The 14134-nt window shown below is 42.4% G+C and overlaps 1 protein-coding gene across 5 annotated transcripts in view; it reads right to left on the reverse strand.

The window, feature by feature from the left end:
* dnajc12 (DnaJ (Hsp40) homolog, subfamily C, member 12) overlaps positions 1-14134 on the reverse strand; it is a 101449-nt gene that overhangs the window by 73736 nt on the left and 13579 nt on the right. For 3 of the 5 annotated variants that reach the window (XM_065959548.1, XM_065959549.1, XM_065959551.1), the window contains exons 2-3: positions 11094-11172; positions 2876-2926 (exon numbers count right to left, since the gene is read on the reverse strand). In XM_065959548.1, coding sequence (XP_065815620.1) covers positions 2876-2926; positions 11094-11172 — 130 coding nt within the window. The remainder of the gene's footprint in view (positions 1-2875; positions 2927-11093; positions 11173-14134) is intronic. The other 2 variants (XM_065959550.1, XM_020654465.3) reach the window with 1 other exon arrangement.

Genomic DNA, 14134 nt, shown 5'->3' on the forward strand with positions numbered 1-14134 from the left:
GCCAAACCTCATTTCGTTACTCTATACTTGTATATGTGTAATGACAATAAAGTTGAATCTCATCTCATCTCATCTCATCTCATCAGCAACTTTAAAGAATCAACGCTCACTGGATTTATTTTGGAGGAAGTCTGCGCGTTTGATGAACCGTTCCCGATCCTTCCAAGGTGGTAAAAACAAAAAAAGAGGTTACAAGACAAACCTGATTTTGACTTTTTGCTACTTCAGTAACGATTTTGGTTTCGGTATCAGCAGATACTCAAAGTTGTGGTATCGGTATCGGTATCTGTATCGGAAACAAAAAAGTGGTATTGTGCCATCCCTATTGAAAACCGCCGCCATTGTTGTTTGTTTACCGGAGTTTTCTGCTGCTCTCGCTGCATTCTCAATATGGTAAAAGGGGCGTGACATTTTTGAGAACTGTGCTGAGCGACTGACCAATTGCGACAGAGCGGACCGGCCGACCAATCAGATCAGATTTGGCACACGTGGGGACTTGCAGTGTGGGCACAACAGAGCGTTGCAGACAGTGTCAGAGCGGAGAGGGTGCAAGGAGGAGCAGTACATGAAAACAGACACGTTTTTCGAACATTAGCGATTGTGAACATACTTTAGTAGGCACATAAATTAAATATATGAGCCCATAAAAGAGCATAATATGACCCCTTTAAGTTAGACATTAAGTTAGCCATGCAAACTCTTAGCAACAATGAATTATGTCAACATAGCAATCAATGTACTAAATGTGTTCCTCTTTCTTTTAAAGATGAACTTGAATGTAACTAGGTTGATTCTCTGGATGCTGATTTTGTCCCAGATTAATCTGGAAATTAAGGTAATTATTTTTATTATGAATAAGAATATCCTAATGATTCTCAATCCTGCCATGGTGCTTCACTGCCTGAAATGTTTTAAATGTGTCTCCAAAAAAACCTGATTCAAAGGTTTCAAGCTACTGTTTATCCGTTTTCACATATGCACTCTGGATAATATCTAGATAATTACAGGAGGAAGACGTGACGTAAATAAACAAGCCGGAAGTAGCAGCCGTAGCAACAGAGTCCGCTACGCGACCTTATAATGAGAATATTTGGCTTTATATCAACGCTGTGTAATCCAATGGAATGACAACATCCACAAAAGAGTGGAGAACAACATACTGACGAACAGAAAACATAATGCAGCCGTTTAATTACGTGCACGGGGATCGTAGTAGTCGCGTGCAGACACTTTAAGCAGTCACTGTATATACTGTAAACGTCACTCTCTTTTCATTGGCTTGAATTGAAATCTCCGGAGTATATGCTGCCTCGTTCAGACATCAGCTCACTCAGATTTTCTGCGGATAGTTTTTCAGGAGATTTACGTATTGTTGTTTGGATTATTTGAACCAAAAAATGTCACAAGGATTGTACACAAAAAGTGTACACCCTTACATTAAATGACAAAACCACAAATAAAAACTCTACAACCAATGTATTATATTAATAAACCACAATATAAACTCACACACTCAAACCACACTCAAAAAATAACAAATACTCAATATCCCACAATCCCTCAGTCCTCACAAAGTAAAAAAAACAATCCAACTCAAAATTCCACTTTTTCCAACAAAAAAGATCTTCAGTTCAGTTTATGAAAACAAACAAAATAATATCTACCTTTCGGCGAAAATAAAGAAGTCAGTTTTAGCTGGAGGCTACTCACGTCAGTCAGTCTTGTCAAAAAGTTCAGTCCAGTCCAGTCAATCTGGAACCCAGTGCTGGTTTTGGCTGCTGTGTTGAGGGATGTGACTGACTTCCGTGTTTGGATGACAGGTAAAGAGTAAAGGCGAACTATCTGTGAGGGTTATGGAGATGAGAGTGATTGGAGTTGTTGATGACGGTGGAAAATGAGTGAAGGGATTAACTGCCTTGCTGATTTTCGACCTTGCTTTTTAGATTGTTTTACCGACAATCTTTCTATAGCACTCAGCTCTCCTCTCCTGCTGCCTCCTCCACTGCCCAGCCCGAGTGAATGAAATACAGGGGAAAATTGAATGGGGCACGAACGGGGAGCGAATTGGTGAGTAGACAGAGGGAAGTGGGTGTGAATGTAGGTGATCTGGGGGTGTAAACTTGTGGTGAAAAACAACAGAGTGTCCAGGTTGTCACAAGGTGATGAGGCATGTCAGGGAAGGAAGAGGGGAAATCCGCGAACTGGAGGGTGAACAAAGAGAAGAACGAGGGGCCAGTCCTAACGTGGGAGGAAGAATCCAGAGCAAGTGTTGAAGGAGGAAAGAAAAATCGGGAAGCCATGCCAATCCTGCCTGTCAAAAGTCTAAAACGATGCACTGCAGAGAATTAGAAGAGTCAAAGAGGGAGAATATCTTTTAAGTACTTCTGGCATAAATTAGACTGGAAAGAGAGAAAAGTTTGTGTTAGAGGTGAGCAGTGTAAAGTGATGCCGGACAGAAGCAGATATATCCAGGAGGTCAGCATCTACTTTTTGTCACCTTGTGCTGGATGGTAGAAGACTCAGAGTGTGTCAGTGTTTGTTCCTGTCAACCCTAGGCATAAAGCAGTGGACTTTTTTGAAATGGAAGAGGGGAAAGTCCTGAGAAGACAGAGAAAGTGAGGGTGAGGACAGAAGAGAAGGACTTCCTGAAGACTTTCCTTCTGCACCTTCCAAAAGTTCCAATCGCACTATTGGAGGTCCTCCTCATGGAAAATGTACCTGGTGCCTCTGTGTTAGTCCATCAGCCACCTCCATGCAGAGTATAAGCGCTCTAGTGAAAAACATGGCTTCCAGCCTCTGTCACGGCAAGTGTTCACAAATGTTTCAACGATTTAAATTTGTCTATTTTCCATCCAAAGAAAGACCAGTGTGATACCTGTTGTGCATTCAAGGCTGGGAATATGGAAGCTGCCACATGGGAGGAGCACTGTGTTAAAAAAGACAAAGCAGAAAGACAAAGAAGTTTAAAAAGACCTTTGTGGTATGCATGGATCTACAGGGGCTCCTGCTCTGCAAGCATGCGCCCTCTATTATAAAACCAAGCTGAGTGTCCATAACTTTAGCATCTTCAACATGACATCACGATGCAACAAATTACTTATGGCATGAGAGTGAAGCTGGTCTCTTTGCCAACGAGTTTGCTTAATGCATTGTGCACTTTCTGGAAACAAACCCTTCATATGAAGAGTACATCCTGTGGAGTGATGGATGTAGCTATCAGAACCGAAATATGCTCCTAAGCAATGCCCTACTCAAGTTTGCTACTCAAAATCAGAAGCCAGTGACACAGAAGTACTTAAAGAGAGATCACACACAAATGGAGTGCGACTGTGTGTATAGTGTGATTGAGAGAAGACTGAGAAACAGAGACATCTTTGTTCCAGCTGAGTACGCTGCAGTGATCCGGGAAGCTCGCTCCAATCCCAGACCATACCATGTGAGGTATGTGGACCACAGCTTTTTCACAGACTTCAGCCAACTGAACATCTGCAAGTCAATTCGACCGGGAAAAATCACTGGATTGTGTCCCTATTTCTATTGCTACAACATTAATGTCGTAATTTACTAAGTTCAAGAGTTCATGAAGTAGTCAAGTTACGCTGAGAGCACCCTCTGCTGGATCAAACTGCAAACTACTTCAGAAAGCCTGATGCGCTGATAGACTGTATATTTAGAACGGCTCAATACTGTTTGAATGTGAACTTTCTCCCTCAGGTTTGAATGAATGTTCAAATTTGGAATATGAATTGACTGCTCTAATAGACACACTGTGTAATCAATTAAAACTTCACTTTTGTTCTCCTCTATAAAGTTCCCACTTTTCCCTTCCAATTTCTTCTATCCATCTATCCACTAGGTACAACATGGATAGCACTATGGAGTACAAGCTCCTCCACTCAGATGACTGGTAACTCTATCTGTTCCCGTCTCTCAGGAAGAAGAGTAGTCAGCACAGTGTCCCCACTCTACACATCCAGCCAGACAATAAAACTGGACAATCAGCGGAGCAGCTTCTCCAACAGACTGATACAACTCCGCTGTCACAAGGACAGATATAAGAAATCTTTCTTACCGAAGGCCATAACTCTGTACAACAGCTCACCTCTTGCGAGCAGAGAACTGTCATCATCTGTCTCTCCATACTGTAATCTGTTCTGCACATGTTAAATTTACAAATTATCCCTGCACTCATGTTCACTTCATTTGGCTGTCTACTCGCCATTATATTGTATAGTTTCTGCTTATAATATGTCTACACTCATGCACTTTAACTTATGTCAGTACTGTCCATTTACAACTCTATTTTTGCACATTTACATTTAATCTTTCATATTTAATTTACAACCATTTACGACTGTTTTTTGCACATTTACATTTAATCTTCCATATGTAATCTTCCTATTTAAGACTAGTAATGCTTAGTTAAATCCTGGTTGTATATATTCACATTCTTAGTTTTGATATTTTTTAGTACTTATTTACTTTGTATTTAATATTATATTATGTTTACATTTGCTAACATTGTGTTTTTTACTCATATTGTGTGTTGGATAATCTGGACTAATGAGGACTCAACTGCACATCTCTTTCTCTCTCTCTCTCTCTCTCTCTCGTCCGCCTGTTTGTAAACTGAGCACGCTTCCTAGTAACATAAAGCGTGCATGTGTTAGGAATTAGGAAGAGGTAATCGTGCTTAAGCACGGTTAGTCCTGGCCAGTATGACCGCGGGCCGTGCTGGCGCAGCGGGGGGGCAATCGTGCTTGAGTACAGCACGGTACAGATGACCAGTGTGACCGCGCCCTTAGAGAGCTTTTTGAATAATTTGCTAAAATGACCATCTCTGCTTTGGGTGCTTTTATTGTAAAAAGCTTTTTGACCTACATGAAGGTACTTCAGGTGAGCCGCTAGAATGACGATAGTTCTGGTATTTTAAAAAACAGTTTCCATTGTTTGTATATATTCAAGAGATACTTGTGCATTTTTGAGTTTTCTAAGTCATCATGACCTCTTAAGAACTTTGTTTAATGTAAGTGTATTGGTTAACAAAGTGACCATGGTAACTGGCGACTTTTAGCCATATGCGTCTGTTATGATAGCTAAAATTGAAATTAAAGACGGAGAGTGTACTAACAAATGCGTTTCTGTTTATTATTTATTGTAATGTCAAAAATACCTGTCTCACCATTAAGACCAAGGACGCATTCACAAGTTAACACGGTCGCTCTTTAAACCAGTGGTTCTCAACCTTTTTGAGTTGGTGTTCATTTTCAGACTAGTGTAACACTGAGTACTAGCACACTGATGAATTTACAGTTTGCTGTGACCTGGTATCACAGCTCAACAAATCACCTCTAGGTTCGATCAAGGACCAAGATACATAGAGCGAACAAGGTTTACAAAAACAAGCGCTTTATTACAAAACATAAAGACAAACAATCTTATACAATGTATTTCTACACAGCAAGACGCTGTTTTTCTTAGTCCTTTCGTTTCCTTTCATCAGTCCGCATACAGTTCAGTCTTTTAGGTTCAAAGTTCTTTATAGTTTCCGTTCAGTTCAGGTGTGTCCTAGGGTTAGCTTTTACTCTCCCCAGGTAGTGTTAAGTTTGAATGAGATCTCATGTGCTTATCTGACAGAAATAACATAGTTGATACTCCAGGATGATTCTCAATAATCTGCTTCCTGCGCGTGGTATGGATTCTAGCTTGCCATCAACTGGATCACCTCACTTCAGAAATAGTCTCAGACTCAGAAGAAAGTCGAAGAAAGCGCAGCGGCCCCTTCCTCTCCCGATAGAGCGGTGTTTTCTTCTTTTTCTAACTTTTCTTTTGACTTTTCTCCATGTTTTACGATGGAAAAACACAATTACAGTCGTCGATTTTTACTGGACTTAAACAGTAACAGCCTTTCTGTGGAGTTATTACCCGAATCACTGAGACAACAGCTTCAAACTTTGGGACTGCTTCGCGAGCCGGTTTACCCCCCGGAGAGGAGACGTAAACGGTGCGAGCGGAAACAAAAGCAAGGTAAACGTGGAGGCATAAGAGCGAGACTGGCTAAAATACCACACAGGTCTGCTCTTCCAACTCTTCTACTGGCAAATGTAAGATCTCTGGACAATAAAATGGACCATATAGAGCTACTGAGAGCTGCGCAGCCGCGACGTGAGGGACAGCTGTGCGTACATTTTCACAGAGACATGGCTGAACGAACGCATCCCAGACTCCGCCGTTCAGCTTGAACAATTCACATGCTACCGTTCGGACAGAATCCTTATTAAAGGAGGAAAGAAGAAAGGTGGTGGAGTCTGTGTTTACATCAGTGATGCTTGGTGTCAAGATGCTGCTGTGGTATGTAAACACTGTTCACCGCTGGCGGAGTTTATGATTGTAAAGTGCCGTCCTTTCTATCAACCGAGAGAGATAACAGCGACTTTGCTGGTCGCTGTGTATATTCCCCCCACCACCAACAACGCTGATAGAATCGACGCACTTTGGTAACTTTACAACGCCATCAGTGAGCAACAGACAGCCCACCCAGATGGATTTTTCATCATCGCTGGGGATTTTAACCATGCAAATCTCAGAACGGTTTTACCCCACTTCCACCAACACGTGACCTGTCCCACAAGAGAAGGTAACATTCTGGACATGATTTACACATCAATTAAAGGTGCTTACAAAGCTTCACCCCTCCCCCACATCGGCCACTCTGGCCATATCAGTGTAATGCTAATGCCAGTTTACAGACCCAGGGTTAAAGTCACCAAACCAGTTTTGAAGCAGGTATGTGTGTGGCCAGAGGGGGCCTCTGCTGCACTACAAGACTGCTTTGATATCAAAGACTGGAAGATGTTTAAGCAGGCAGCCACCTACAACAACCACACAGACATTGAGGAGTATTCTGACACTGTGACCTCCTACATGAGCAAATGCATTGCTAATGTCACCACCACCAGAACCATCACCACCCGGGCTAACCAGAAGCCATGGCTGACAGGAGAGGTACGCGGGCTACTGAGGGCCAGGAACACCGCCTTCAGAGCTGGGGACGCAGCCTGCCTGAGAACAGCGAGGGCCAACCTGTCCCGTGGCATCAGGGAAGCCAAACGCAGCTACACACTAAAAATAACCGGACACTTCAAGGACAGCAGAGACACGCAGAGCCTGTGGTGTGGTATCCAGACCATCACGGACTACAAACCCAAGCCACAGACCTGTGACAGCAACACCTCTCTGCTGAACGACCTCAACAGCTTCTTTGCCAGTTTTGAAAACCACCCCCCCCCCACGACCAGACCCTGTGCTTGACTCTGTGCCCTGTGCCCACAAGGCTGCAGGTCCAGACAACATTCCTGGCCGTGTGCTGAAGGACTGTGCAGAGGAGCTCAAAGATGTCTTCACAGACATTTTCAACGCTTCTCTGAGTCAGGCTGTTGTTTCGTCGTGCTTCAAAGCCACCACCATCATACCCGTTCCAAAGAAGCCCTCACCATCCACTTTCAATGACTATCGACCCGTTGCACTGACCCCCATCGCCATGACGTGCTTTGAAAGGTTAGTCATGGCCCACATCAAATCCACCCTCCCCGCCACCCTGGACCCTACCAGTTTGCATACCGAGGTAACAGATCCACTGAGAATGCCATCTGTTCTGCTATTCACCCAGCCCTCACCCACCTGGACACCAAAAACTCATACGTCAGAATGCTGTTCATAGACTTCAGTTCAGTATTCAACACCATCATCCCGCTGATCGGCAAACTGGACCAGCTGGGGCTCAGCACTTCCCTGTGCAACTGGCTGCTGGACTTCCTCAGTGAGAGGCCTCAGACAGTGCGGGTCGGCGGCAGCACATCAAAAACCACCGTCATGAGCACGGGGGCCCCCCAAAGTTGTGTGCTCAGCCCCCTGCTCTTCATGCTGCTGACCCACGACTGCGCTCCATCCTTCAGCAGCAACCACATTGTGAAGTTTGCGGACGACACAACAGTGGTTGGTCTCATCTCCAACAACAATGAGACGCACTACAGGATGGAGGTCAGCCAACTGGCCACATGGTGCAGAGACAACAACCTCTTCCTGAACGTCGACAAGACCAAGGAGGTTGTTGTCGACTTCCGGAGAGTCCCCACTCCTAAACCCCCACTGACCATCAACGGTGCTGCTGTGGAGAGAGTGAGCAGCACCAAGTTCCTGGGGGTTCACATCAGTGAGGATCTCTCCTGGACAACCAACACCACATCACTGGCCAAGAAGTCCCAGCAGCGCCTCTACTTCCTCCGCAAGCTGAAGAGAGCACGAGCCCCCCCATCCATCATGTGCTCCTTCTACAGAGGCACCATCGAGAGCATCCTGACCAGCTGCATCACTGTGTGGCTTGGGAGCTGCACTGCTGCCAACCGCAAGACCCTGCAGCGCACAGTGAAGGCTGCTGAACGGATTATCGGTGTCCCACTCCCCTCTCTTCTGGACCTCTACGGTACCCGCCTCAAAAATAAATAGCAACCAGCATTGTGCGTGACCCCACCCACCCCTCACACAGCCTCTTCAGCCTCCTGCCATCGGGGAGACAGTACCGCAGCCTGCGGGCAAGCTCCACCAGACTGGGAAAGAGCTTCTTCCACCAAGCTGTCAGGAAGCTTAACTCTCTCCCCTCTCTTCCTTCCCTCCCCTCTACCCCCACAAACACTGGACGTTGAAACCCCCTCCCTTTTGCCACCAAGAACTAATAACTAATAACTCTGAAGCTAACTATTCAAAAGTACACTCAGTTTACTGCACATTGCACATATTGCGCAAGTTTACTTTTTCTTTAAATTTTATTTTATTTTATTTACCATTTTGTACCTTTTGCACAATTTAGAATTTATTACTGTAAATATTATTTATCTTATTTATACCTCATTTTATTTTATCTATTTTACCTTATCTCTTTTTTACCTTATTTTGGTTGTATTGCACCGCGGGACGGAGACAAATGCAATTTCGAAAAATGCGAACACAGTAAAACCCATTTCTCTTTTATAACAAATCTGCCTCGTTACTACACTAGGGAGAAACAAAATTGCATTTAACAATGTCATTTTCAAAGACCGTTCAAGTTTACTACTCATGACAAAACTAAAATTAAACATAGAAAACCACTTCCAAATGTTGACATAAATATCAGCGATTGGTTTATGATATTCACAAATCAAATACACAACATAAAAATAATACTGTGGTCTCAAAGTATAACGACGTTATGGCTAACACGTGGCTAATCGCTAGCTTAAATGCTACTATTCAGAACGTAGCTCACCGGAGATTCAATGATAAATCCAAATCAAAACATCGACGTCCAAAAAAAAAAAAACATCAACAATCCAGGAATATAAGATTTAGTACTCACTAACAAAATGTTTACAGTGCTCCTTAAATGTTCAGCACACAGCTGGACTGTCTCATTCAATCTGTTCAGACGGTGTGTTTACTGATAGAAAAAATTGGAAGGGAAACTTCACTTTCCTACTACACAGTCTCATGGTGCCATCTAGCGTCTGTTTTAAGTATCGTCATAATTAATTATACATCAATTTTAAATGATAGATATGGCGAAAACAGGGAAATAAGTGCCTCCGCCAAAGACACAGGAGTTTGCAGGACTTCCCTCGGAGACACAGGAGTAGACAAGATGTCATCTCCCATGAGGAAAAAGGACTGGGCAGAGCATTCAACGAGAACACATGCATTCTGGAGCTTCAAGGGGGGGACCAGGCATCGACAGGACACCGCCGTCAAGGCTCTTTGAAGCCTGGAGGCTGGTTCTCTCTCTGGAGCACTGGGCAGCGATGGCTCTAGGTAGCCAAGACTCTGGGGCACTGGACCATGAAGTGAAGGCAGAAAATGGAGCCGGGAGCAATGGTGGCCAATCTCTGGCCTCCACAACTACCAGGAAAATTGGCCAGTCGTGTACTAGTCCAAGGTGATTGCTTAAATCCTCCATTATCGTTCACACTCAAGGAAGACTTTAAAAAATTGTCCTGAATGTAGTTAATTTTAGAAACCAAGTCAGTTCATTCTGTCATATTCGTTGAAAAAACACAGAAGAGGACCCAAGTGCAGAAACAAAAAAATATTTATTTTACAAAAAAAGCCCAACAGGCAAAAACGAAAGCTTACATTTTTAAAAGTCCAAACAAAATCCACAAAAGGCAAAACAAATAGAACACTGGAAAGAGGCAGGTTACACGAAGCACAGAGACACAGGTAGGTAGAGTATGACCACAAAGAAAATCGGACAATGAACACAAGACAAAATAGACAGGGTAATCAAACACAGGTGAGACCAACAAGACACAGGTGAGGAAATGAGGGCAATCAAAACTGTAGGGAAACACACGGAGGCAGTGAGAAACACTATAGACATTACACACGGGTTACCATCTGTTACCTTTTGTAGAAAACTACAAAAGGTAACAGAGAAACACAAAGATGCTATTGGCAAAATAAAACAGGAGAGCACAACAACAATGAAAAAAACAAACTAAACATGAGTAAATCATGACATGGCAATTATCAATACCAGCCAGCCTAGCACACAGCCTATACATCCTCCTAACAGCACTATCAAACAGCTCCAAAACCTTCTGGCAACCCCCAGAAATGATCTTGGTCGAAACCCTGAGGTTCAGAATCACTGCTTTAAACTGTAACAGCAGAACTAGTTAATCGTTAACGCAATACATTTATGAACCGCTATTGAAGTTAACGTCTTAACCGATTAATAGTTTACAACTTAACTTTTTGATCACTCTGGTCATACCCTTCCCATTTATTTTTTCTTCTAACTGCTCATCACAAATACAAACACAATAATGAAATTATTGGAACAACAGAGAACTTTGACTATAATTGTAAATTTGCTTTTTGAAAGCTCTCCTGCTGCTATTTGGCATTCATCTTGTTCAGCCTCCAACTTCCTCTTGAAGCCAGTAAGCTTTCCTTTTTTTAGGGAACAGAATAGCTGTTCAATAAACCATTTTTGTCTTCAAACTTTCCTTTTTATTTGTATTTTAAAAAATCATCCACAAAATACACAGTAAATTTACCTGCTCCTGGGTTTTGCAGGTTTTTGTCTGGATGACATGCCAAGGCTCGAATCTTGTATTCACTGAGAATCTGTTCAGTCTGAAAGGTAAGAGATTAAACAAATATTTAGCTTTTATCAATCTTCAAGATTCAACACAAAAACAAAAAGGCAACACAGTACACATGTCAAAGGTTTCCACACATGTATCAACCTAATACTACAACCCTAAAACAGATAAACAACAACATGTAATGTAGATGAATTATCTGTAACAACACTTACAGTATGGCTTTACAGTCCTTTTGCCCAAACCAAAAAATTTACGCAGTCAAAGAAATTTGCTCTTATAAATACATTACCATACAGGTATAACAAAACAATATATTTTCAGAGATAAACCATTACTGCATGGAGTAGATTATCCAAACCCTCCAACTTAGTGTGGGTATTATTCTGTTGTAAATACTACTGTGCCTCTCACCAGCACAACTTTAACCGACAAATGATTGCCAGTTTGCAGGTGCTACGTGTTTTTCTGTGTCTTTGATCCAAGTTCTGCTTCTGTTTTTGTGTGCATTTCTGTTAAGCTCTGTTTACATTTACTATGTCTGGATGTCCTGGGAAATTAATGAATGGAAGGGGGTTCTGATTTTCCTTCCATTACAAGTTAAGTGGAATTGTATCAATTAGCCAGAGGAGCAGAGCGGTATGTCATGAGGGCCAAGTAGGGATTGTGGGGTTTTTTGTGGAGATTTTACATAGTTGTTAAAGCCCACTCAGCTTTCCCGTGTCTCTATGGGTTTTTTTGTGGGCTGGGTGTGACATGGCTGAAAAACCACTCTTGTGCAAACTTTGACACAGGCAAATTGTGGTCCGTTGTCCGAGCGTACCACTTTGTTATTCCATGACGTGTAAAGACAGACTTGAAGTGCTCAATAAGTGCAGGATGAACTTCCTTCACTACTTCATAGTGCAGAAGCACAGATTAAAAAGAAACACACATCTGGATTGGGTCTTGACGAAAAAGACTGGACTTAAGACACTGCAAAGGTTTTTTTTGTTTCTTGGCACACTTTTTTACTTGAGTTGTTATTTTCATTGGGTAAATTATATTATTGTAATATTGACCATGGCAATATTTGTGTTCCTTACATACAAAGTTTGCAAATGTATTCCTGTGTGTGCCTCTTTCCTGGTATTCAGATCTTGGGCTCCAGATGTTCTAGTCTTCTGATGTTGGTCTACTCTTAACACGCTATTTACAGCTATTTACAGTAACAAGGGTTACATACAACTATGCTTTTTCTCGATATGGTGGTAGCTATGACACACCAAATGTTTTCATAATGTTGTTTACAGTTAATGTTAAAGAAACCTAACCCTATTACAAATAAAGTTATTTGTAATAGCATTTGTTTTTTCCAAAAACTGTTTGATTTGAAGGTGAAATAGACATCCTTTTTGATTCTGTTTACTTGAAAGTTGTGAAATATGAAAAACTCCACATCCCTCTTTTATCAATGATTTATTTTAAATATTTACTCATCTGGACCCTGTCCACACTGAACTGTTAATAAGTGCATAACAAAGGATTTATTCATCTTTATAAGACACTGTTCCCACTTTAGATCCAGTAGCTGCGAAGGAGCTTTATTAACTGTTAATAAGCGCATAATAAAGGATTTATCCATCTTTATAATGCAGTGATACTTGAGCATGGGGTGTGGGCTGCGAGCGCCACCTAGATGGCCGCAAAAACCTTCAGTTTTGTAAATGGACTTGATAGTCTTCCAACTACTCAAAGCGCTTTTACACTGCAGGTCACACCCACCCTTTCACACCCTGATGGTAGTGATCGCTATGTAGTATCATCCATCAGAAGTAACTAATCCCATTCATACACCACCACCGAAGCTGCGGGAGCTTTGTGTTAAGTGTCTTGCCCAAGGACACATCAGACATGTTGCCCAGCTAGGGATCAAACCCTCGACCTTCCGGTTGAGATGCGACGACTCTACCAGCGGAGCCACAGCCACCCAAACACACAGAAACTTATACTTATAATCTATATAATGTATCCATTTTGGCTTACTATGTAGACATTGATATTGATGTCTAAAGCTTGTTCTAAATGATAAAAAGGAGTAATATATGTATGACTGCTCGTCTTTGTTTATGAAATAGTAGCCATGTGCAGTATTGCAGAAAACTGACGATGAATCGAGATGCATCGTTATATCAAATCGAAATTAAGTTGTTGACTGGATAATAATAATTGTAATCGAATTGAATTGTGAGACCAGTGAAGGTGCACAGCACTGTGCCAAACCACTTTGGGAGTGAGTCATTTGTTTTGAAGAGCCCATATTATGCCCTTTTTGGGGTTCATATATTTAATCTATGTACCTACTAAAGTATGTTCACAATAGCTAAAGTTCTAAAAAAGTGTCTGTTTTCATGTACTGCCGCTCCATGCACCGGCTCGCTTCTGACTCTCTCTAAGGCTCTGAAGTGCCCACGTTCAGAGTCCCCACGTGTGCCAAGTCTGATCTGATTGGTCGGCCTGTCGGCTCTGCCGTAATTGGTCAGTCGCTCAGCACGGTTCTTGGAAATGTCCGGCCCCCTTTACCATATTGGGAATGCAGCCACTGGCTCCGTCCGAGGGTAGTATAAATATTAGCACCTTAGCACTACCGTGCTACCGCAGACTACGGCATATCGTGGGCATGCTACAGAAGTTAATGGGCCTGCAACATGAGCTGCTGGGCTTGCCACAACGAGCCAATGGGCTTAGATCAGTGATATCACACTGACAAGACGTCAAACTGACAAATTTTTATTGAGGGGGGCTAGAACCGAGCGTTACGCAGCAGCTAACGCTGCAGCTAACAGGAGGACGTAGGAGAAGCCGCGTTTACTTAAAAATTGTATTTCCTAATAATAGCTAGTAGTATTGTCAAAATAGTATAATTAATGTAGTGGTAGTGGAAAAAACATGATTACACCATCACGTTTCCTACCACATGCCCAGGGTTCCCAGTTGTTTTAGCATAGAATAAA

Source organism: Labrus bergylta, chromosome 10 (genome assembly GCF_963930695.1).
Source record: "Labrus bergylta chromosome 10, fLabBer1.1, whole genome shotgun sequence".
NCBI classification, from domain to species: domain Eukaryota; kingdom Metazoa; phylum Chordata; class Actinopteri; order Labriformes; family Labridae; genus Labrus; species Labrus bergylta.